This window comes from Wasmannia auropunctata, unplaced genomic scaffold (assembly GCF_000956235.1).
Source record: "Wasmannia auropunctata unplaced genomic scaffold, wasmannia.A_1.0 LD336000.1, whole genome shotgun sequence".
NCBI lineage: Eukaryota > Metazoa > Arthropoda > Insecta > Hymenoptera > Formicidae > Wasmannia > Wasmannia auropunctata.
Genome location: NW_012026890.1, coordinates 3,654,290 through 3,677,464, shown reverse-complemented (window position 1 = coordinate 3,677,464; position 23,175 = coordinate 3,654,290). Strand labels below are relative to the sequence as shown.

The 23,175-nt window shown below is 35.6% G+C and overlaps 1 protein-coding gene and 1 pseudogene across 1 annotated transcript; both read left to right on the top strand.

The window, feature by feature from the left end:
* The window catches only part of LOC105453389, a 106,819-nt pseudogene extending 95,621 nt beyond the window's left edge, over positions 1-11,198 (top strand).
* A 5,692-nt stretch (positions 11,199-16,890) lies between these two features.
* On the top strand, positions 16,891-21,817 carry LOC105453388 (chymotrypsin-1-like). The gene is made up of 7 exons (XM_011695308.1): positions 16,891-16,986; positions 18,947-19,122; positions 19,430-19,611; positions 20,444-20,572; positions 20,721-20,975; positions 21,177-21,355; positions 21,613-21,817. Exons 2-6 carry the CDS (start codon positions 19,080-19,082, stop codon positions 21,321-21,323), a joined length of 756 nt encoding a protein of 251 aa, XP_011693610.1. The 5' UTR covers positions 16,891-16,986; positions 18,947-19,079; the 3' UTR covers positions 21,324-21,355; positions 21,613-21,817.
* The last annotated feature ends 1,358 nt before the right edge of the window (positions 21,818-23,175 follow it).

The following is a 23,175-nucleotide window of genomic DNA, read 5'->3' as shown; positions in this document are numbered from 1 at the left end:
AAAGGTATAGAAATGCTGGCGGGGAAGAATGAAAACGAAAGTTAAACTTAGTTTTAAATGCAATCGATAAAGTCGAGAAAAAGAAGAAAAGATAAGATTGTTTGCCCCACCCCGCCTTTATACCGTGCATTTTTAATAGGTACGTTTTTCGAAGTTGAGTGTAAATTTGAAACGCGGATTTTTCCATTATTCATTTCTCTCCCGAAAAATTGAGCCGATTTGCCGATTTTTCTCTCGCGCTCGACGGTCGGCCGAAAGCGTGGAGCCCAAGAGGAAAATAATAAGGTAACAAAGTAAAAGTAACGGAAATTATGTCAGACATCAGTAAGAAACGGAAAATTGTACGCGAACACGGGCCGGCTGAAATGGAACGAATGGCACGGAAGAGGACCGGCGATCTGGCGAAGGCGCGGAGCCCGGAGGGCAGACGTCGCGCCGGTGGGATCGCGGGGACACTTGCATGCGAAATTCACGTGGGTAGTCTCTATTATCGTGAATTTCCCTTCGGAGGTTATTGCGAGGAAGCGCCCGTGGCGCGCATTTTTCCCAGGAGCGCGTGCGCGCATACACACGTGTATGTGCGCGTGTGTGTGCGCTATCTGACCCCGTGTCTATCCACACGCGAAACGCGTCCCGCGCGGCTATAAATCAAAACTTGGACTACTCGCGGCCTCGTAGATTGCGGATTTACGCCGGTTTATGACGCGCCCGAAGGAAACCGTCTCGCCCGCGCGTAACTAAGTCGGGATGCATCGTCCGATTTTTATGAGGGTGTATCGACGTAAATATCGCGATAGAAGTGGAAATCGAATATTGCGGACCGACATATAACGGAGGATCTGGAAGATATCTCGAGATACATGAATTATTAATATTATTTAATCCAACTTTTTAAATATTCTCGAACAATTTGAATCATTTTTAAACTTGTCTTTCAACTTTTTGAACTGTTACTTAATTTAATATAAAATTTTGTAAGTGAATGTTGTATAACAGATATTTTTATATAATAATTATCACTTATGTGTGCAATTTAATTTTTTAAAAAGAATCTAAAGGTTTAAGATGACATCCTTTCTAAGAATGCCTTATAATTTGGTTTTAATAAAAATTCATTACCTTTTAATACAGCAAAAGAATAAAAAAAAATAGAGCAAAAGCATAATAATATCATACCTGACGTAGCTCATAAAATCTCATTATTATTTATACAGTCATAAACACAGTTTAAATACTGTAAAATTATGACTCCGTGTAGAATTTTCACATATACATGTGTACGTTGAAGTAAATCTCCGAGAGAATACAGAATTAATTCGCTGCTTCCCCGGACCGAGCAACACGTATAAATTGTACATTTACTCGTTACGCCAGTACTTAACGCGTGTGTAAGTTACGGGAGATATTGCGACGAAAATAAAAGACAAGGTAATTAAATATCTATTAGATTAACTTGTGCGTTGCGTGCTTATTGTATTTTGCAATCGCATAATATACAAGGGTGGTTATACTTTGTTATATAATTCCGCAATTTACTTTTATATATACATATATATATATATATATTTATATATATATAATAGGCTGACTCTGTTGAACCGTCCGCGGAATGAGGAGAGATACGGGAAACAACTGGGGACGTGCGGGACGAACAGAAGGGACCCGTGTTAAATCCACTCTGCGCGGTATCGCAAAACTGAATTTTCGTCTGATCGTGAGTCACTTTGCAATAGCGTTTCACTCACGCGGTGTATACACACGTACGCGTACGATACATCAACCGCAGGCACGATACGTACTCGCGCGCGGCCGCGCGAGAACCCGGCGATAAATCAGAAGTCCGGCCACTTGTTTTCTAGTTTTGCAGATTGCGAATTCGCACAGTTTATCGGCACGGACGAGCCGGGTCCGAAGGAAGTGCCATTGCGATGGGATTAAACGGGACAGTGGGCATTTTTATGAGAGAGCGTGCGTCTGTGCACGAAAATACTACTGCTGGACGACACGCAAATATCATGTAACGGGAAACGGAATTAAAGCCATAAATAAAAGTTCTCGCGTGTCAATTAAAATTAATTTACAGATTACGGTAGAATAAAAAAAAAAGACTATTCAAAATCTGTCCCAGTTTCTTAGTCAATTTATGGATTTGTTCGATTTATATATGAATTGAATATTTAAAGTTTAAGATCCGCAATAATGTTGTTATAAATATTTCGTAATAATTTCTCAAGATCGTCTAAACTAGTTTAAAAATTGTTTCAAAAACAGTCCACGGTTTTCCCGTATAACAATGTCGATCCAGCGAGATCATATCAAAACTTTGTGTTCAAACTTATCGAAGAAAAATGGGAGGGAAGAAAACTTTCTTCGGCCAGGGATGCCGCGGGGATAAACCAATAATTGATCATCCTCCAATTAATTATTGGCATCTATACTGATAATCGGGACTAAGCTGATAATGATTATAGCTTCTCAAGATTAGAGAACTGAATTAAAGTCATTAAAAATCTTCGCATCGCCGATTAAAGTTTGAAGTCCGCACAATGAATTGGCGACGGGCGAACTGTTTTATACGGTTTTATTAGAACGAGCAATAATTTAATCAATAATTTTGCGAATTTTCCGAAATATGAAATATCCTCGCAAAAGTTATAGGACAGTTAAAATATATAAGTTAAAATACACATTGGAATGTTTCTGCTTTTAACCCGGGCAGTCTATGAACATATCAAATTAATAAATGACCGGTACTAATTAGAAGATCATTATAAAACCAATAGATAATTAAAAAACGATTATAATTGGTACGAGGATAAGTGCAGATTTTTTCATAAAGCGTGTAAATAAGGGAAGATCGGATAAATTATGACGTCTAATTTAATCACACAGTGTATACTTTACATACATCCTAATATATGTATGTTTGTATTATAATATCATTGTTTAACGTTTGACGTATTGTAATGTAATAAATAATAACAAATCTTTTTACATTTCTATCAGTTATTTTAAATCACCAGTTAAGCAAAATCTCCTAGCATAAGAATATTTTCCTATTGTAAGTACTCCATATCAAATTTTATATGATTACGTTAGATGACATTATATTGTACTGATTATGTTTAAATTCTCCTCCCCTCAAAGTAAAACTGTTGTGAATTGTTACATTAATTCTTATATTTTTGTTAAGTATATTTTCTTACTACTAAAAATATAATTTATATATAAATGTTATATTCTGGCTCTTTAGACAAAAGTTTAGCTGAGATTAGACGGTTTGTTATATAAACTACAAGGAAAAAATTTAGAAAGAATTACGTGTCCCATCTTTATTTCTTACGATCGATAAAATGTAGTTTCAACCTTTCATCCGCAATATACACAGTGCGACACATAATTTCCCGGAATGGTGCTATAAAAATGAAACGAATTGAGTTTTTTTAGTTTTTTCTTTTTCTTTATTCAAAATATTCTCCTCCTGATTCAATACACTTTCTGCAATAATTCAACAATGATTCAAATGACTGCTCCAGTTCATTTTGTGATATTGCCTCCAAAGCACGCGTCGAAGCCTATCGAATTGTTTCCACATCTTCAAAATAGCATCCTTAGCTAAAAATTTATACGTTTCTTGTCAAATATTATCGGTCTTTCAAGTTTCGATATACGTTACAGTACATATTGTGGCGTATTCCTTTTAATTTACTATGCCTGTATCTTAATTTAAAAGAGGCTACCACACGTAATTCTTCGTATCACGATCTCCTCAAGTATTCGCGAACGTATCCGCCGTGTAACATTCGTGCGGCAAGAAGCGCCATTTGCTCGCGATTTGTCGAAAGCGGCGCGAGATTTAACGACTTTTGAGGAAGCCAATGCGTCGCGTGCAAAAACGCCTCGAGTGCAGTACCAGTCCGCGGCTGATGCCGGTCTTTTTGCGCCGGCTCTTGCCGGAGGGGGAATGGGCTTTGGCGGCCGTCTGAGCTAATTCTTATGCGATCGTAAATAATGTCGCGCATATATCAAAACTTACAGCGACTCCCCATCCCGGCGTCGCAGTCGACGTCGCCGTCTCCTGCGGTAGTCCTATGCCTCACCCCTCTTCCCCCTTCCCCTCACACCTCCTTCCCACGGTTCTACCTGCACCCTCACCCTGTCCGCGTCGCGCCCCTTTCGCGTTCCCCTTGACCATCTTTAGTGTCTTCTCTCCTTCCTTCCCCTCCGCGTCGCTTACCGCTCCCGAGCATTTGCACGTCTGCCAACGGCACTTATGGTCGGTCAGATTAAAGATACAATTCCGCGATCCTATTAATTAAGAAAGTTAATTACGACGGAATTCAATTTTCCTAATTGCTCATCGCCGAGTTTTCGCGCCGCTTGTGCTATCTAGCAGCGGTAGAATCTTGTTCGTTTGCGGAGCTATACTGCTCTTCCAGAAAGTCGGGAGAGACGGAGAGTACCGAGGGACGGTCGAGAGCTTTCCGTCGAAAGCTTCTCTCTTCTCTGTCTCTCTCTGTCTCTCTCTCTCGCTCTCTTTCTCTTGACCCCTTTTAATTTCACTATCTCGATTTAAGCGCGGCTCTTCCTCCTTCTTGTTTCTCTTTTTTCGAATATCTTCGAAGCTCGCCCTTCCCCTCCGCTCACCCCTCTCTGCAACTGACTGCGAACTTTCGAGGGCAGTCTTAAGAAAGGTGCCGAGCAAGACGTATTTAAAATGATTCTTGATGTTTGCAAATTTTTTTATATCTCGCGATCCATTAAAATGTTACTCCGCTCGCGCGACGGATATATATTGAACGTGAAACGCGCGAGCAGGGGGGGGGGGGAGTGGAAAGATAAGATTTATATCGCGGATACATGTATTTACGGATAGCGTCAAGGAAATCGATTAAAATCTTTTAGGAAGCGATAAGAGGGGGTAAACAAGCGTTAAATATGACCCGGCAAATCGGGACATTCCGTGCCGTTGTAGCGAGTTATGATATCACTTTCCGACATCCTATGGAATCCCCCGGTGCCTCGGTACGTCGCCGGTTCAGTCTAGACGATTCATGGATACTTCCAAGATATTTTAAATATATATCGAGCACGACGGACTGCGGAAGTTTGCAGGGAGTTTAATACCTAACGGCTCCCTAGACTGTCGTTTATACCGGCTCCAAACTCTCCGCTCCTCCTGCAGAATCTCTCCTCCCGTTTTCTTATCGCTCCGTTCTCTCCGTTCCGCTCACGGTGTCGCGTCCTCTTAACGTACGGTATTATTAAATCTCGTAGCCCCGAAATGCTACGCGCAAAGTGAAAATCCACGAGCTTCGGTTTCCGAATTCGGTTAATTTTTCATCTCTTAGCCATAACGCGTCGTCGCCGCTGTCGCGATGAGAGTTCTTAAACTGCGGAATCCATTTATTTCGTTTAATACGACAATGCACACTTTAACAGATATCTTCCGCGAGCCAGTTAAAGCGCTCGGTGCAGCTATAACGGTGGATTATAAACGGATTTACACTAAGCCCTTAATATCTTCCAACTTCCTCGTTTGTTACAGGACGACATCCCAAATATTTTGCATTAATAATTCATCCGAGAGATCTATAGTTAATTACGTGCAGAGTAATTATTTATGAATTCACACGCGCGAGTCTCACGCGCGCGCGCGAGGAAGAGGGCGGAACATTGTGCATCCATTAACTAAAGATCTCCATTTTTGTACAACTTTGTACTCTTTTACCTCGCTTTAGACGTAACTCTCTCGCGCGCGAACGGACAGTTTCCGAGACAGTGTCTAAGGAGTTGCTAAGAGCGAGCGGATGAGCTAAAGTGCAACTTACTCGTGAACTTCCAACGTTCATAAATCATTATGATTCCGCGCGACTATAATGCGAACGCGTTCGCATTTATTATATGCTTGAAATATACATTCATTTCTAAAAAAAAAAAGCGCGTTAAGTCGATACTTGAATCTATCATTTTTTGTTGTTGTTTTTCCGCGATGTAGATTGATTCTCTTGTTGCGTTTACTTCGCGAGCAGCTGTCATTGTATATTTTGATAGTTGTGTGTATTGAGGTTTATAGCGTAATAGCAAATATGGTAAAAAGTAAAAAATATTAACTAGCGTGCGCGAAACGCGTGTCTGTAATGGTAGTGATATTAAATGTATATGTGTCATCGTCAATAACAATTGTTATAATATTTAATAGGGCCATTCCAGGTTTATATTATACTCTCTTCATACTCAAGAATAATATATTGTTGATTATCAATAATTTGTAATAAAGTTTACCTTTGTCGTTATTAAAACTTTTCATCATGTGGCAAAAAATAAATCTAAATACACTTCATAAATTTGTAATAATGCATTAAATAACAAAAATGGATTGTAACATCGAAATTTGCATTTTACCGTCGGCGGACGACAACAATTAAAGCACCAAATAATCAAATTCTCTTCAACAATAGTAATAATTTTTTGCAATCAATTCTAAAAGTTTGCTTACAATTCCATTTTTTTTCTCGAGACCTTGTGCGTTATCATTTTTACAGTAATTATCAATAATTTTCTGATACTATTGACTTTATCGTCAGTGACGATGCATCATGCCACTTTTAATGACGCTTGTTCACCAGACGTTATCGCAATAATTGCGATTATTTTACTCTCATTACAACTGTAATAGGAATGCCTTTCAAAGATAATAAATGGCACGTGCGAAGCACGCGTCTGTACTGCTAGTATACTGCTAGTATACCATAAAAAAAATTAGGTCAGTACGGTGAACGGCGTATGAAAATCAAAGTGGTATAACGCTGCACGAATATTGGCATTGTTCGTTACAGAATATATTCGCTAATATGCCGTTGTGAATTTTTAATTACTACGTTCTCGTGTGAAGGTCGTCTTTTCTCTTGCCGAGTCGGTCGTTCGAAAAAGTTATTGACTCACGAGGGAAATTATTTGCTCGGGTTATGCGAATCTTACCGGACCGCTATCGCAGATTGAAAATTAATTTTTAATTCCGTTCTCGCTCAGCCCGATAATCAATTCCGTTATAATTAAGCGCGTGTTATTTTAAAATATATCGCAGTTAGTTTTCAGAAGAGCTTAAATACTTTGAGTGTGAAAACGGCGTGTGAATAATAAAAGAACGGAATATTTGGAAAAACAAGATTAATATAAAATTGTGGAAAATTTAATAAGGTAATTATAATTGACAGAATCTAATTAATTATCTACAATTAGATGTACTATTTTAATTTTCAACAGTTTAATTTGTTCATACAAAGCAGATTTCATACAATCGTCATTTTCAGTTATATTTAATAGTAAAATAAAACGATTTTATGAAATCGATTTTATTAAATTTTGATGGCAGTAACTGTATTTTTTTTAATAATGATCTAACGTATCAACTTTCTGTTATTATTTAGCAAGATAAATTGCAATAGTTTTAAAATAATTTTCTTATAATTCTAATCTGCATATAATAATATAGCTATACCTATATTAATATATCATTTTTTTAGATGAACAGAAAATACTTTTTAGAAAGTTCAAGAGAAGAATTAATTTACTCGAACGTTTGGAATTATCATGCCGAAGTCGGTAAGCACAGCTCGAAACAGTAATATAATCAAGCGTGCGCGTTTGCACGTCATTTGCATTTCGAATTGTCCATGCGGGAGGTGCCAAGTAGATGCCGTCAAGTGTTGCCGTACGCGATCGCAAGCCAACGGTGATAGATCATTGTGTATAGGCTCCCAGATGTAGATGCGTCGCACGTGCAAAGATTTTGCTTCCGCTTTAATCGACGGCGCGTGCAGTTTCCGGGCGCGTATGCGTGCCACGTGCCCCGTGCACGCGTGTCGCATTCCCAGACACTAACACGGACACACGGACGTTCACGGTCGTGATCGTGAGCCTAGCACGCCCAGAGCGGTGTGCGATTCATATGGCTCGATGACGCGGCTTTCGTACGAATACCTGATCGGCACGCATACTCCGGCTGTACGCAGGCATGCCTCGGCAGCCTATATTGCCGTTCGAAATCTGGGGATCGCCATTGATACGGTATACAGTCGATCGTCATCGATCCTAATCGAATTCTGCGCTATGCGCATTGATAATTATCGCCTCATCACGTCAAATGTAATGTTAATGATGTACGTAACGTGCAGGAAGCCTATTATTTATCATATATTTTTTATTGGGTTGTTAGAAGATGTTAGAATATTATTACACTCTTTAGGAAAATGCATGTAAGTCGTGAAATATATAAATTTTTAAGAGAAATTTGATTATGTCTGTGGCAAATTAAAATATATATTCTTCGCAATGGCAAATATTAGGTATATTTAGTAATGAGGCAATTTGGTCGGCGCAATCGTAGAATTGAATTTACATCTCGCGCTACGTCGATGTTACTCGTATCAAGAAATTAATTATTAATTTGTAATTAGCGGCTACACGTGCCTGGGTCCAGACATTGGTGGAATTTTGATGACATATTGCTTATGCAATATGACTGACCATATCGCCACTTATACTACTGAATACGCGCGGTTCGTCGATGTAAAACCACGCTACTGCGTGACCCCAGCTCTCACTACGACTCGTTACTGCCAAATTGTACGTCTGCATCTCGTAATAATATTGGGATCTACTTAGTGATCGATTTTCTTCTACACTTTTAAAGTCCATCGATACTGTCTTTCTTGAACATCGGAAGGTGGAATGGCTCCGCGAAGTTTGCCCGCGTTACCACAAAGCGGACGTATTCCAGCTATTAAAGGATCAACGCTGCGTAATCAAAGAAGAAGTCGTTAAAAGCGTAATTTCAGAAAATAAAGTACCTGTTACCGGTTTTCTCCCGTAAAGTTCAGCTTTCGCTTCCGTTAATGGTCGTAAAGATGAAGGCGCGATTGGAATCTAAGCTTCAAAGGGCAACGGCGGTCGGAATTAACGTTTTCTTCGTCATTAAGACTTTAACTACTTTCTACACCGGCTAGCGGTCGCTAGCAATCGAGTATAGATGCATCTCAGTGTGCAAATAGAGAACGCAAAATGAATTCCGCGAGATCAAAGCGCAAAAGGTTTTCCTTTATTCCTGTCGCTCCACCAACGCCGCGGAGTAATTCATGCGGTACGGCAGCTCTCTTGATTGAAACATTTATCAATCCTTTTTCAAATTTCCTGTGACGTACGCGGTCATCGTTGTTGGCGTCTCGCCTGGAATTATTGCGGATTCAATCTTGGTAAAATCAACTGTCCTCATGTAAGCTGATTGCACTTACACGCGTTCGTTGCCATGCGTGCGAAGCGCGGTTCTTTCTCACCGAAATGTATCATTTAATACATCATACGATATGCGAATTTTTCGCAATGGCATGGGTATTTTTTAGATATGTTAGATTATTCGTTATGCAATATATATGAGAGATCGGATTGCCTCGAACTGGATAAAAAGGTAAAAAAAATTTCAAGAGCTGTTCAATTTATCTCGATACTTTAGAATAAACAATAATATCCTTTTTTTGCCATTCAATAACGTAAACTACGTTTGATATTCTCAACTGATGTAACAATTTTATTTACCGATTAAAAACTGCTGTTCTTTGAAAATTTGGTGATAATTGATGGTATCTACTATACAAATTGCATCAAATCGATCCTCGCAACATTGTATTAAGTTTAAATAGCAGAGAATGAAGAAATGACATGAGAAAAGCGTATCGACATCCCTCAAACAACGCAATAATTAATGGATCCCTTGTAACACGAGAAAACCCATAATCCCGTAATCTTGAAGCGACATTGATTTACGAGTGTGGGTGGTGTCATTATTCTCAAAAAGTATCAAGATTTCCGGCGTGTGATATCCAGATTCAATATCCTAATACGGCAATTTTTCAACGTCTGCTCATGCGAAGCGTTTTCCTGCCGACGTGACACTCATTAGATGATATCGCGTGAAACCTCGTTAATTTAATACCGCACTCGTAAATATTCATACGATTACGTGCGCGATACAAGGGACGGCTGACGAGTGTAACACTGACACTTGATTCTCCTATTTTAATTTATTTTTTTTTTTTTGCCTTTCTGTTACAGGAGAACGCACGGAAGCCATGCAACGTGACGCCGGATACGTCTCTTCCGGAAGTGACGTCAGGCACCGGCCCGGACTTCTGCTTCCGTTCTCGTGGTTTCTAATACTCGCGCGCAACAGCCAAACTTTCTTGCTCTAGCACACCCGACAGTATTTCACGCTTATTTCTTGCCGTTCCCAACGTTGAAATGTACCTAAAATGCGACCAAGCGAATTTAGATTGTAAAGACTTTTATAGATTGTAAAGACACATATTTATCAACCGCGTTATATATATACGCCAGGTGAAGGGATTATGCAGTTCGAAAATTAATTGCAATAAAAACTATTTGAAACGCTCGAATTTACTTTCTACAGATACTAATAATTGCAGATACGTACGAAAATAGAATTATGGAAAGATTGATTTAGCTCGGAAAATATGTTAAACGTATTATATAGATCGTAGAGTACGATTGTATCATGATCGATAAATTAGAGAAGAATTTAGCATTAAATAACGGCTTAGTGCATAATGTAATTCAGGAAAATAGGGTTAATAATGTATCAATGCATTTTTAGAAAGTTTATGTCTGTCTTCATATGTGACAGAGAATGACGATGAAGAATAATTATAATTGATTAGTTTCTAAAGAATGTATATACATATATGTGGAAATTATGAATTGTTCTATAATTGGCAATGAGAAATCAGTTACAATGAAATGATCAACAAGTAGGTTTTATGACACGTATTTGTAAGTATTTATTATATTATGATCATGCACCATAAAATCAGTGTTTGTTGCAATGAAGCATTTTTACACTAGGAAAAGTATAAACGCGAAGTTGGACTGTTTGTAATTATATTTTTTTTGCCACAATATATTACTGTAGCGAAAACGACTGTATCTGTAAAATAATCTTTGCCTGATAAGAGCGTATGTCTTTTCTATCGACTGTGTTTAAAAACCTTGACTTCTCATTAATTAAAACAAAATTTTCGTATATTCGTTCAGTTCTCCGATTATGCATGCCGGATGACAAGTGGGATTTCTTTGAAAGAATCTTCTACGCAAATGGGAACAAAAATAAAATGTCCTTGCACAAGTTTCCTCGTGTGCTGTCTCGTAAATTTAGCTTCGTGCGCAAATAATTCATTAAATGACCTGCGATACTCCATTTGATCTCAATGTTCCGGAACGTTCTTTTCGCTACCCCCTCGCAATTCACGGCGTTTCTTTGAGCGTAGCTCTTAAAGTCAATGGGATTAAAGCGGCCGCGCAGCGCCAAAGGATGCGGAGGTAATTTGATATCGTGTGTCGTGCTATATCCTTTCGTTCGAAGGGTCGAGGAGAATGCGTCGTGAATTTCATGAAATTCCGGAGAATAAGTGTATCTACAGAGTGTCACGCTGTTTACTTTATTTATGACCCTTATATATAAATATGTAAGACACCTCGTCAGATTATGCAGCGAAATAAGGTACGTATTGATTTTAATAATTATTATAATCTTTATTTTTTGTTTTATTACAAAATTACGCGCTGGAAAGAAATAAAAATAATTTTTTACTATTAATATATATACATAAACAATGCAATACGTATATAAAATAATTGTAGAGACAAAAAAATATAAATATTATAAGTAGCTCAATAATGCCTTTACGAGCCGACACGGATGTTGGTATGTAATAATTTTTTACTGTTACAACATCCGTGTCGGCTCGCAAAGACATTATTAAGCTATTTATGATTATTCATTATATGAGCCTCAATTTCTTCAAGTTAAATTTATAAATATATATTTTTACACAGAACAAAAAAAGAATATTTATACCTTTTTTTAAGCTTTTCGTATTATACATTTTTTTTGACATTTTTGTATCACTGCAAAATTATTTTTTTAATACAAAGTATTAGATAAAAAGTATTTCGTATAGATAATATATGTACATATAATCAATGCTTATTCGATTTATGTATTGCTCGGAGTAAATTCAGATGACGTAATCACTGACTGAATTATGCTTCAGCCTCTCTTATAAATATCAAATAAGACGATGTTCGCTTATTCATGTTTATTCCGATATGTAAAAGAAAATCATACCGCATACTCGAATTTGTCAAATGCGGGGACGTGCGTGCGTTATAGCAATTTCTCTTATCATGCATCGTGGATTCTGAAGACATAATTCTCCTTAAATTCGCAATTCCACTACCAGCACTACACTGTTAGCTAGCTAGTTCTCTCTCTCTCTCTCTCTCTCTCTCTCTCTCTCTCTCTCTTTCTCATAGCGCTTTGATGTGTTATGAATTACAAATAAGATGAGTAAAAAGTCATAGCGTGACGGGCACGGTTACATATTTGATTACAAAGGTCAATTGCCTGCACAATAAGAGAACGCGACTGAAGAGATGGAACAACGAATGCATTAATTATGCTTTTTTAACGTTTTATATATGCAATATACATTGTCTTTGCTATGTAATAGACATTACCACTGTAGCGTACTCGTGGTTGAAATTAAATTGTATGTTACTTCACTATCTCTTTTCCTAAATAATGATTCTCAATTAATTAGACGTAACAAAATTCGTTTATTTCTAAACATTTGCTAACAATTCTAAACAGTTGAATGTGACAAATGGACTATATTTTATGTTAAATTTTAGTATCTAACAATTTTGTGGTTGTACGTACCTCTATGGATGTCGTAAAGAACGAACAAGCCATTTACTGAACATCATGCCGCAGCTACACGCTTCCTTTACCACTGAACGCGAACATATCTAATTGTAAGCATGTCTTTACTAGTCAAGTGTGTTTTAGATTTTGCAAAATACAATTCAGTTTTGTTGTAACCGTAGAGATATCGATGTTTTGAAAAAGCACCTTTTTTATATTATATGATTCGATACAGAATTTCAGAGAAAATCTAATATTCAAACTAAATTTCAAATAAATATATTAAAATAAGAGATATGAAAAGTATTAATAAATATGTTAATACGACTTTATTAATACTCTTCATATTTCTAATTTTCTTCATATATAATTAATATTCAATCAATATTAATTAAATATAAAGAATAAATACGTAAAGAATGAATTTAGTTTTAACTGTAATGTCAGCTTTTGTGTGATGCTTCTCTTCGCCAGTTTTTCACGAGGATTATAAAATTTGATTTACATTGAAACTGTGTCGAATCTATAAATGAAAATGCGGCGGGCGGCTGTTTCCCGTCCAGACTTCCACCTATTTTGAAATTGACGCATCCTATGCGCATTTTATATTCAGGACATTACTTCGTGCTGAATTATTTTTCAAGTTCGGACAGGAGCACTGGTAGCAACGGTAGTAACTCTTCCCGGACGAGGCTCCTGTCTCAGCCACCCCCTCCCTGCCGCTTGCTCACCGTCGTCGGAACGAATACCAGTTCAGCTTTTCTCTCAGTGTAATCGTATATAACTGTCACTCCGCAGTAAAGGTGATACGAACTGCAAAACTCGGCCAGTCGCGTCAACGTAACGTCCGGCATGTATTCAGATCCAAACTACGGCATTTGCGTGCCTGAAATTTCTAATATTGCAGCGCCGCATACAAGTCTTTCTTTTGAAAGAAACTTTAAGTTTCCGCAAAATTCAAAATTGTAACGGCAGAAGAATGCAATATCGGTCCGGTCAATTCGTAACGTACGAGAGGCATTCACAATGCGCGAAATGTCAATGCATATACATATATATTTAAATCTTCTTGTATACGTTGGAAGACAAATAATTCGTGCTGCATAAAGAGAAACTCGTGGGAACGTGGCAATTAATTAGATCGTGCGACGTGCAATTAAATTGGCGGATGTCACGCGACAGACAGTTGCAGAAAAGTGCAACGAGCGCGCGACGATCCCTGTGTCTCTAACAAGGCGCGATGCTCGAATTCGAGCGGCGCGCCGGGGGATCGTTAAAAGTGCCGCTTAAGCGACGCTAAAGCAAGAATAAAATAACACTAAATTTACGGCGGACCGTGAATCAACATGCTTTATGATTGTTCGGGTAGCGGATGATAAAGGATGAGAGCACGCGCGGGGAGCTGGCCGGTCAGGTCGAACAGGGGCTCGAATACCCCGGCCCCAGGGTAGAGGAAGGGGGAGGGGATGAAAATTGGAAAACTGCATTGTCCACCCGTTCTACCCCTCTGGGACACATTCGTTAGTGGGCATCGTCCACCGACGATAAATTTCACGTATCTTCCACTTTCCCGTCTTTCACCTGCGCTCAAATTAAAGATCAGCCCGATCGTGATTGCTCTCCGCGCGACTATCGACTCGTTTGCCTTTTAATTAAATATTCTAGAAAATATTGAATTACTAGAATAATTCCATACATCTGGCCGTATAAACGTGCTTATTTATCTCTTAATATTTGCCTAAAGACTCGTGTATTTACCGTCGCGTTTCTGCTTACAAATTTAAGTGAAATCAGTTTTGGAACGTGATATAATTCAATACCCGGGATCTCGAGAGTCAATTTGATATTCGTGATATTTGCTTGTACCGCGGATACAGCGGAGGAACTTGGATAAAGCTAATCTTGGAAGGCACAGCTTTGAGTTCTGTTTCATGCGACTCGATACGGGACTCGTGACGTTTCACACGAGCTACCCATTCTGTATTACCATTCCACCTATCACTCAATCCCGATTGAATACTCGTGCAACGCGCGTTTATTGAATCCGCGTATAAAAACATGAGCTCAAGTCACAATTACAAAGAGGGACCGTGAGCGATTAATTAGAGCTACGAATGAGAAATTATTCTCAACAATTTCACGAAAAAGTTAATTCTACAATAAATAAATCATATAATGAGCAGTTATACAATGTATACAGTTATACATGTATTATTTAATTTTATTTGAAAAAAAAAACATCCTATTATTGTGCTCCAAACAGGAGAGATGTAATTACGAGAAAATAATGGTTAAAACAAAAGCCGCTAAAAAAATCAAAATATGTTGTATTCATTGTACTGAAATTAGAACGAGATATTGTCTGCTCGTATCGACGCGCGCACATTAATTGGATTGCTTGAAGCACTATTGAAACCGCAAAACATATTGATACGTTTAAATCCCGCGAGCGCTGGTGCTAAATCCACAATATCATATTAAAGTGCATAATAATACCGAAATTTCAGAATGAAATACATGTGCATGTTAAATGGAACACGGCCCGATACGGTAAAGCATATATATATATGAAATTTTATAAACGGCACGCACCTGCACCGTACATTTTTTTTGTGTTTGATTTAATGCAGTTGACTTTTTGGACACATTTTATATATGCCATTTTTTTACTCTTTTTTCCAAAATTCGCTTTGTTTTCGTAGATCGACACGCGCATGGGGGCTTGATCGAGAGGTTTCGGTAGCCGGATAGACAAACGGTGGCTAATTTTCGCAGATCCACCTCTGTGCGTGACTCAAACAAAAAAAGAGGCCGCTTTCCCGTAAAAAGTGTTTGCGATCTTGCTTTGTTAACGGGCAATTCAACTTTGTTGCTTCGGATAAACAACGGTCGGCCAAACGAATGTACCTTCCCAATAGTGCGTTCAACCTCGCTTTTAGCGTCCCTTTTCACGCAAATTGCCACGAAAAGCTGGGCCAGTTAAAATATTTACGAACGTCAAGTTTATCGCGAGGGATACCGTCGGGGTTGAAAATGCAAGCTTTCATCAGCTACAACAATAAAATACAGTGTGATTTTTTACGCACCGCGGTCTATCTTAAAAAAATTTTATTTTGAGTAAGTTAAACGTTGTAATAAAAAAAAAGTAAATTTACCAATAACTATTGAATAATATAACTAGTGTTGTTTTTATTAAAAATATCCGACTTTAATACATTTAAAATCATTAATTTGCGCAAAATTTTTTTGTTCCATCTTATTATCGTCTCAGAGTATTAGGTATATAATCTGGAGTACGTAAAATGCTGCAGTAAATTAAATTGTTAACGGCTACATTAATAGGTTAATGGGCGCTTTTTTTAGATTATAGACTTTTTTCACACTACCGATTACTTTACCAAGCTACGGAGTAAATTTATGAAGTGCCAACGGTTACGATAAACTTACAAGGCATCCTGTTTCACTGTACGTTATTTCACATAACGTGACGTAGAAATAAATACTGCTAGATAGAATACAATTTTATACAATATTTATTATAAATTATAACTTATAATGATTTATTTAATATTATATCTTTCTTATTTTTAAAAGCAGGCAAATGTACATATTATAGCTGTGTTATAATTGTACCAAAATTTAAATATTTTTTATTATAATTAGAGTTTTATAATATGTAGTCACGTGCCTAAAATTTAGAATATTTAAAATGTTAATGCATTATTAATAAATGACACATTACATAAACAAAACGAATTAATGAGAAGTAATGAGAATGTAACGTGTTACTTTTTCAAAACGTGCATTCTGAATAAAAGTTCAGCATGTCGAATCGAAGATAAAGAAATAATAGAAGGACTTTGTATAATCTAAATTTGCATAATTTTTATACTGTTGCGTGCAAATACCACCGCCTGTATCGTCAAGTTTAAGAAATCTGTATTTGCGGGCGTTCATAATCCAAATGTCGATAAGAAGTTGTTTAACGAGTGTTGTGTAAATTTACATCACGAGTCCAGCGCGGTACACAATTATATGGTCGTAATTACGTTGAATATCGATCCCGCGAAATTAGTATGCGATAATATAAAGACATTGACAGTAAAGTGCAAAACCAATCGCATCCAGTTCTACCGAGAAATATTTTATGCGTTCACGTATTTCATTATTTGGAATATTGCAGAGTGCAAATTCATCACACTTTCAAAGTTCGTATGCTTTATAATTTCGACAAACATATTTACAAGTAAAATATCTTTAGTCACTACAATAGATTTCCTATCAAAATCTTATATCGATTTATATTTTAACATTATAGCCATATTTATCGACACATATTTTACAAGCATTTTAAAAATTTGTATTTATAAATATATTATGTTAATTTTAGATATATAAGAAATATGTTTGATTAAAAACTGACGCAGTTCTATTTTTATTTGTATTGCACAGGCCCATATAATATAACGAGTATCCATTTAATTAAGACACATGTTGCTTTTTAATTGAGTCTGTAAAAAATGAACTTGGCGATTATAAATTGATCAATCACTGACCATCGGTGCAAATTTAATTGAAATATATGCACATTTTAATGGTATACAGTTTCAACAAATTTACATTGGAGTTTGCTTAAATTTGCATTCGGAATATGTTTGGTTGAAACAACCTGCATTTCGATTTGTATGTCACCGGGATAGATTTGATCGACTTTTAACAGTACTCATTAGTCAATCATTAAAATTCATCCTGTATGTTATATATACTGCAAAATGGATTCATTCAATTGCCCAAAACTTCTTGGAATTTATGAAAAGTAGAATTTCGTTCCTACGACGTGTCGTAGGACATAACATAGTAAATAATTCAATGCAATTACTTTTCATCCACCACGCATGGTTCATGTTGTACACGAAATATCCAAAAATAGCTAAATGTCGACTTGGTTTATTTAGTTTCGTTTGCACGTCAATAACGAGTTATTGTCAATGCATTTCAATGTTTTTCTACTATGAAACCAAAACTGTATGAAAGGCGCTTCAAACGAACAATGGGTGTTTTAAAGTTGTAATATTTTGACATGGTACGTTTTACAAAGAAAATTAAATAATATTTTTAATAGAGAACCACCACGAGACATATTTATGATTTTAATTCATCAACTATTCCCACATTTTCCCGCTGTACTAAACAACAATCATCCAAAAATTTATAAGTACATCTTAAAGAACCTGATAATTTTCAACAGTGTCAATAATAAATTAATTTATAATGTAAAATAGTTAATAATAAACAGCAATTAATTATAAATTGAGGAAAAATTTTTAATATATTATGATTAGTGCTCTTCAATTCGGAGATGTAAAATTATAAAAATATTTTCACGTATGATTCAATTTGTAATACAATTTTTTACAATTATTGTTTACGACAGACAAAATTACTATTCTTTTTTATGCTATTCAAATATGGATTACAAATTGAAAATTTGCTGACAATTTTTAATACATTAAAATTAAGTGTTTAAACACGGTTAACACGTATACATTTAAATCAGTTTATTTCTATATGTTGTATCAATATTCACCTTTTTGCGAGTACTGTACTTACTTTCAATTTCTTTAATAATTTACATCTGATTAATAAAACCATTTTTATTTTTTTAAATATTTAATTAACTAAGGAATTAAATTTTTATAACGTTTAATTAAATAAGGAATGGACATAAAAAGAGCAATTTACTAAAACAAGAAAATTTTTCCTTGATGCTTTCAATCTAAATGGAAGATATGCCGATGTTATACATAAGTTCGTGTAATCACGAGAACATTAATCGTATACTGAACACTAATTCAGCATGTAATTGTTGACTATAGAAGATATCAAATTTGTACATTTGAAAAACGGTTAATAAATTAAACAATGCAATACAATACATTATTAACAGACAGCAAAAAATATATGCAATTATCATTTAAGCTTATGAAAATAGCTTCGAATAAATGATAATTACAGAATGGTAATTATTCGTAAAAGATATTAATTAATTCTCTTTACATTTATTCTTTCTGCTTTGAATCAAGAAAGCTACGTGAAAATACGAATTCTACAGATGTGCTTCATTAACAATTGAATGAATAAAATCCGTATATTTTTAACCTCTTATAGTGTAAACAAAGCCAGCTGTTATACAAGGCTGAACACAGATACGTATATAAAAGGGGAAACGAATGAGTGGCCCTCTCTATATATCCAGTTGGTAATTCGATCTGGATTTGATTTGCAACGGTGATTTGCGAGGATGATGAAGTTAATTATTCTGCTCGCTGTGGCCATTGCCCAGCGTAAGTAAACAAAAACCAGTAACTTATCAACATATAAATACGTAAAATGTATAGAAGATTTTTGTAAACGTATCTGTTAACTTTTATAAAATAAAACTTAGTGGAATTTATCTTTAACATATATTCTTTAATAATGGACTTTTTAAATATATTCCCCTATCATTTTGATAACAATACGAAAATTGTTTACCTGTTTTGTTAAATATAAAATGTTTTCAAAATAATAGATAATAATATAAAATATTTTTATAATAATACATAGTAATATAACGGAATAAGAGATAATAATTTCGATCTTATTGCATAGAGGCTTATTGCGATGAACCCGAGCGAATCGTTGGTGGTGACATGGCTACGCTCGGTCAATTTAAATATCAAGTCTCTCTTCAATCTTACGGCGAGCACATTTGCGGAGGTAGCATCATTAGTAGTACACACATCCTTACTGCCGCTCATTGCGTAAATGACGATTTCTACACTAATGGCATGGTACGTTCCTTCTTTCTTTTTAAATCAAACAAAATTTCATTATTAATTAAAAAATTATAATCAGAACATACTTATTATTACTATTTATTCAAGTAGAATAATAATATTTAGATAAAAATATCCACAGTGATATAGAAGGTGTTTTTACTTCACATTTTTAGAATGATCTTGCATCATTTCGATTAACTTATAGAAGATCACCATTATTTCTTGTGGAGAGAAAATATTAAAATATTCTAACAAATAATGCATTTACATTGCTAATTAATTCTATTAATTAGAATTAAAAATAGTTTAGAAATTTTAAAATACTTGTAGTAACATCTTCCATTTGCTCATATCTAAGCAATTTAGAAAATGTTTATGTATATTGTTCAAATAATCGAGTTAAATTAATTCGGATAGTGTTTCAATTATTATTATAGAAGGTATTATTATTCTGATATGAAAATATAATATCCTGGCTAGTATTCTGTACCTGCGTATCTGATATTTCCTAGTTATTTCGAATATTAACGGATACTCAGCTAGGCTGTGTTAATATCTGAATTAATTATCCAATACACGAGTATTTCGCCATTAATCAAACATTAAAGCAAAGGTTATAATACACTCGTGCTACGCGTACGCTTGGCGCGAAACACTTATACTGTGTCTCTTGATAAGCAATATTTAAAAAAAGTCACATAATAGATACCGAGTTCAATGTTTTCCTGATTCATTTATGTACTGCTTCTTTTTTCCTTTCCTTCTGTTATTCCACTATTTTTCATTAATGTACTTTTATCTTCTAAATCCTTCCACTTGACTTATCGAATTGTTCAATTTACAGGTTGTCGTAAGCGGACTCACTAACCTGGCAACGAATGGCGAGAAGCACGAAATCAAATGCATTCGAATACACCCAAGTTACACTGGTGAAAAAGAGAGTGGCTGGAAAGATGACATCGCTGTGATTACTGTGAGTTTATCAAGTTTATCAAGTGTTTAGAGAATAAATAAGAACAGTGTCATATTAAAGAAACCATATATGTATATGTGTATATATATATATATATATATATATATATATATATATACGCAATACATGCGCATGTTTGTTTGCGTAGCTAAAAAAACCGATCAAAATGAACGACGTGCAAGGCCCAATTCCTTTAGCAAGTAAAGACCATGTTAACGGCGGTAAACGCGGCATCGTAAGCGGATGGGGAAAAACCCAAATAAGTGGATCGACCTCGATATTGCTCAGATGGCTTGAAGTGAACGTCTTAAGCCAAGAGCGCTGTCTACATGGACACAAAAATCCACGTACCAACGAAAATCAGATATGTACGCTGGAAAAAGTTGGGAAAGGTGCCTGTCAAGTGAGTTACTTTATTTACACTTACTTTATATCTTATGCATAACGCATCTCACGAACACTTACATATAGTTTTCACGAAGAAAATTAGTAAATTAAATACGGGCGTTTCTAATAACAAAGTTTATTAATTATGTGACACCGTTTCATCATTTGATGTTACGAATTTTTAATTAAGAATTCTAATTGTCACATTTTTTTCTAGGGTGACAGTGGTGGCCCTCTCGTTGTCGACAACGAGCTCGTTGGCATTGTTTCTTGGGTCCTGCCCTGCGCTTTGGGAATATCTGATGTATACACTAATGTTTACAAGTATCTCGATTTTGTCAAAGAATCTCAATCTATGTGCTAACAATTTGTATTTAAAACATAATTTAATTCTGTGTAAGTATTAACATTCTCAAATTTTAAATGAGATAACATTTCACACAGCAAATAACAAAAAAAAATTATATTACCATCCTTACAATAAAATTCTTAAAAGCCTTTCGTTTAACGAAAAATAAAATAATGAAAATTAAAAACATTAAAACTATATTTTAGAAAATAAAATTTTATTGTTAATTAGCAATGTAATAATGTATTTCTTTGCTTACGCGAGTGAAACATGAGGAGTTTTATAATATTTAATTTAATTGCAGATGGATATAAAATGACCGGTTTTCAAAAACAAAATAATGTGTTTTAATCAAACAAGCTGAACAATCCTGTCATACTTGTGTGTAATTCCGAGGAAGTTAATCGTATGTATTGGACAATAATTCAAAATGTAACATATAATTGTCTCTAAGTAACAATGAATATTAAAAGACCTCGCACACTTTGCGGGAAATTATCTCCGATGAAGCTTTTTGTTCATACTTTGTAATTTTACAGTTCACAGAACACTGATTAAAAGTGTCAACGGGTATAACTCTCTAGGAACTATAGTTTAGCTTATAAAAGACAGTAAAAATTGGCATATTGGTCATTTTTACAATTATAATGTAATAAATATCGTGTTTAGTCTCTCTGCAAGTTGTAGTAAGTAAAACATTCCAAAAGTCATCACGTTTTCATAACTCACAATCAATACAAAAGGAACAAATGTAAAAAGAATTAATTAATATTTTTAATGAATAATTATCATTCTACAATTGGAGGAAAAGATAGTATTACCCCAGTAGAACACCAGGTAATGTGACTGCATTCGGAGAACGCGCTATCAACGCTCGACCTTGTCTTACGTCTAACGAACGATAAAGATAATGAAATAGCGCTTATAGTATACTGTCAGCGTTATCTAGCGCTTTCATCGTTATTGTGTTATTCTGTATTTCTCTTTTCTATACAACTCTTTTCTATTCGTTTATCCATGTTTCACGTGTGATAAACGATAAACATAAAATGACGCATTGGCGTCAAATAGCGATGACAGCTTGTTTTAAGATTGCGTTGGGGAAGCGCGCAATTAACGCTACTATCTCATTTTATCTTTATTATTAATTAGATGAATTAAAATAAAAGGATGAAATAAGGTAAATAGCGCTAAAAGCATTGACGCTATACGGCAGCCTAAGCGCCGTATGTAAAAGAGGAAATGACGATAGAGTGGCATCCTCTGTCGAGTTCGTAAATCAGTTTGAATTTAATTTGTGATGGTGATTTGCGAGGATGATGAAGTTAATTATTTATTCAGTCAGTATTTAGTCATTAACATTTTTATAAGAATAATGTAACTTTCAATGAAAAAATAGCTATATAATAATGGTAACAAATGTTTTTCTCAACAGTTAAATTAAATTGTTTAGTCTTTATCTCTTACACAAACAATCTTTCTAATATGACTTACTTAATGTATCACGTTATATCCTCATAATCATAAAAATTGTCTGATATAGCCTATAGCTTCTTCAAATAAAACTGATTCAGCTGTCATACCAGTGGATGTGTGACAACTGCGATAAAATTGCAGCTTCTTAATCTGTTTCGGATGCCATGCGGAATTCACTGCAATCCTCATGCAGCACATACGCTCATTCCCAACGAGATGCCGACAGGCTGCCTGAACAGCTGATAAAATATCAGCCGTCTATCGGGCCGTGTTTGCCGATATTTTATCCGTTTAATTGTTTTTCGATAGTCGAGTGTCGGTCCAGCTTTTTGCGCACGAGAGAGAAGAGGGGTCAGCGAGACGGGCCCGGGTTATTCGTTACAATGAAATT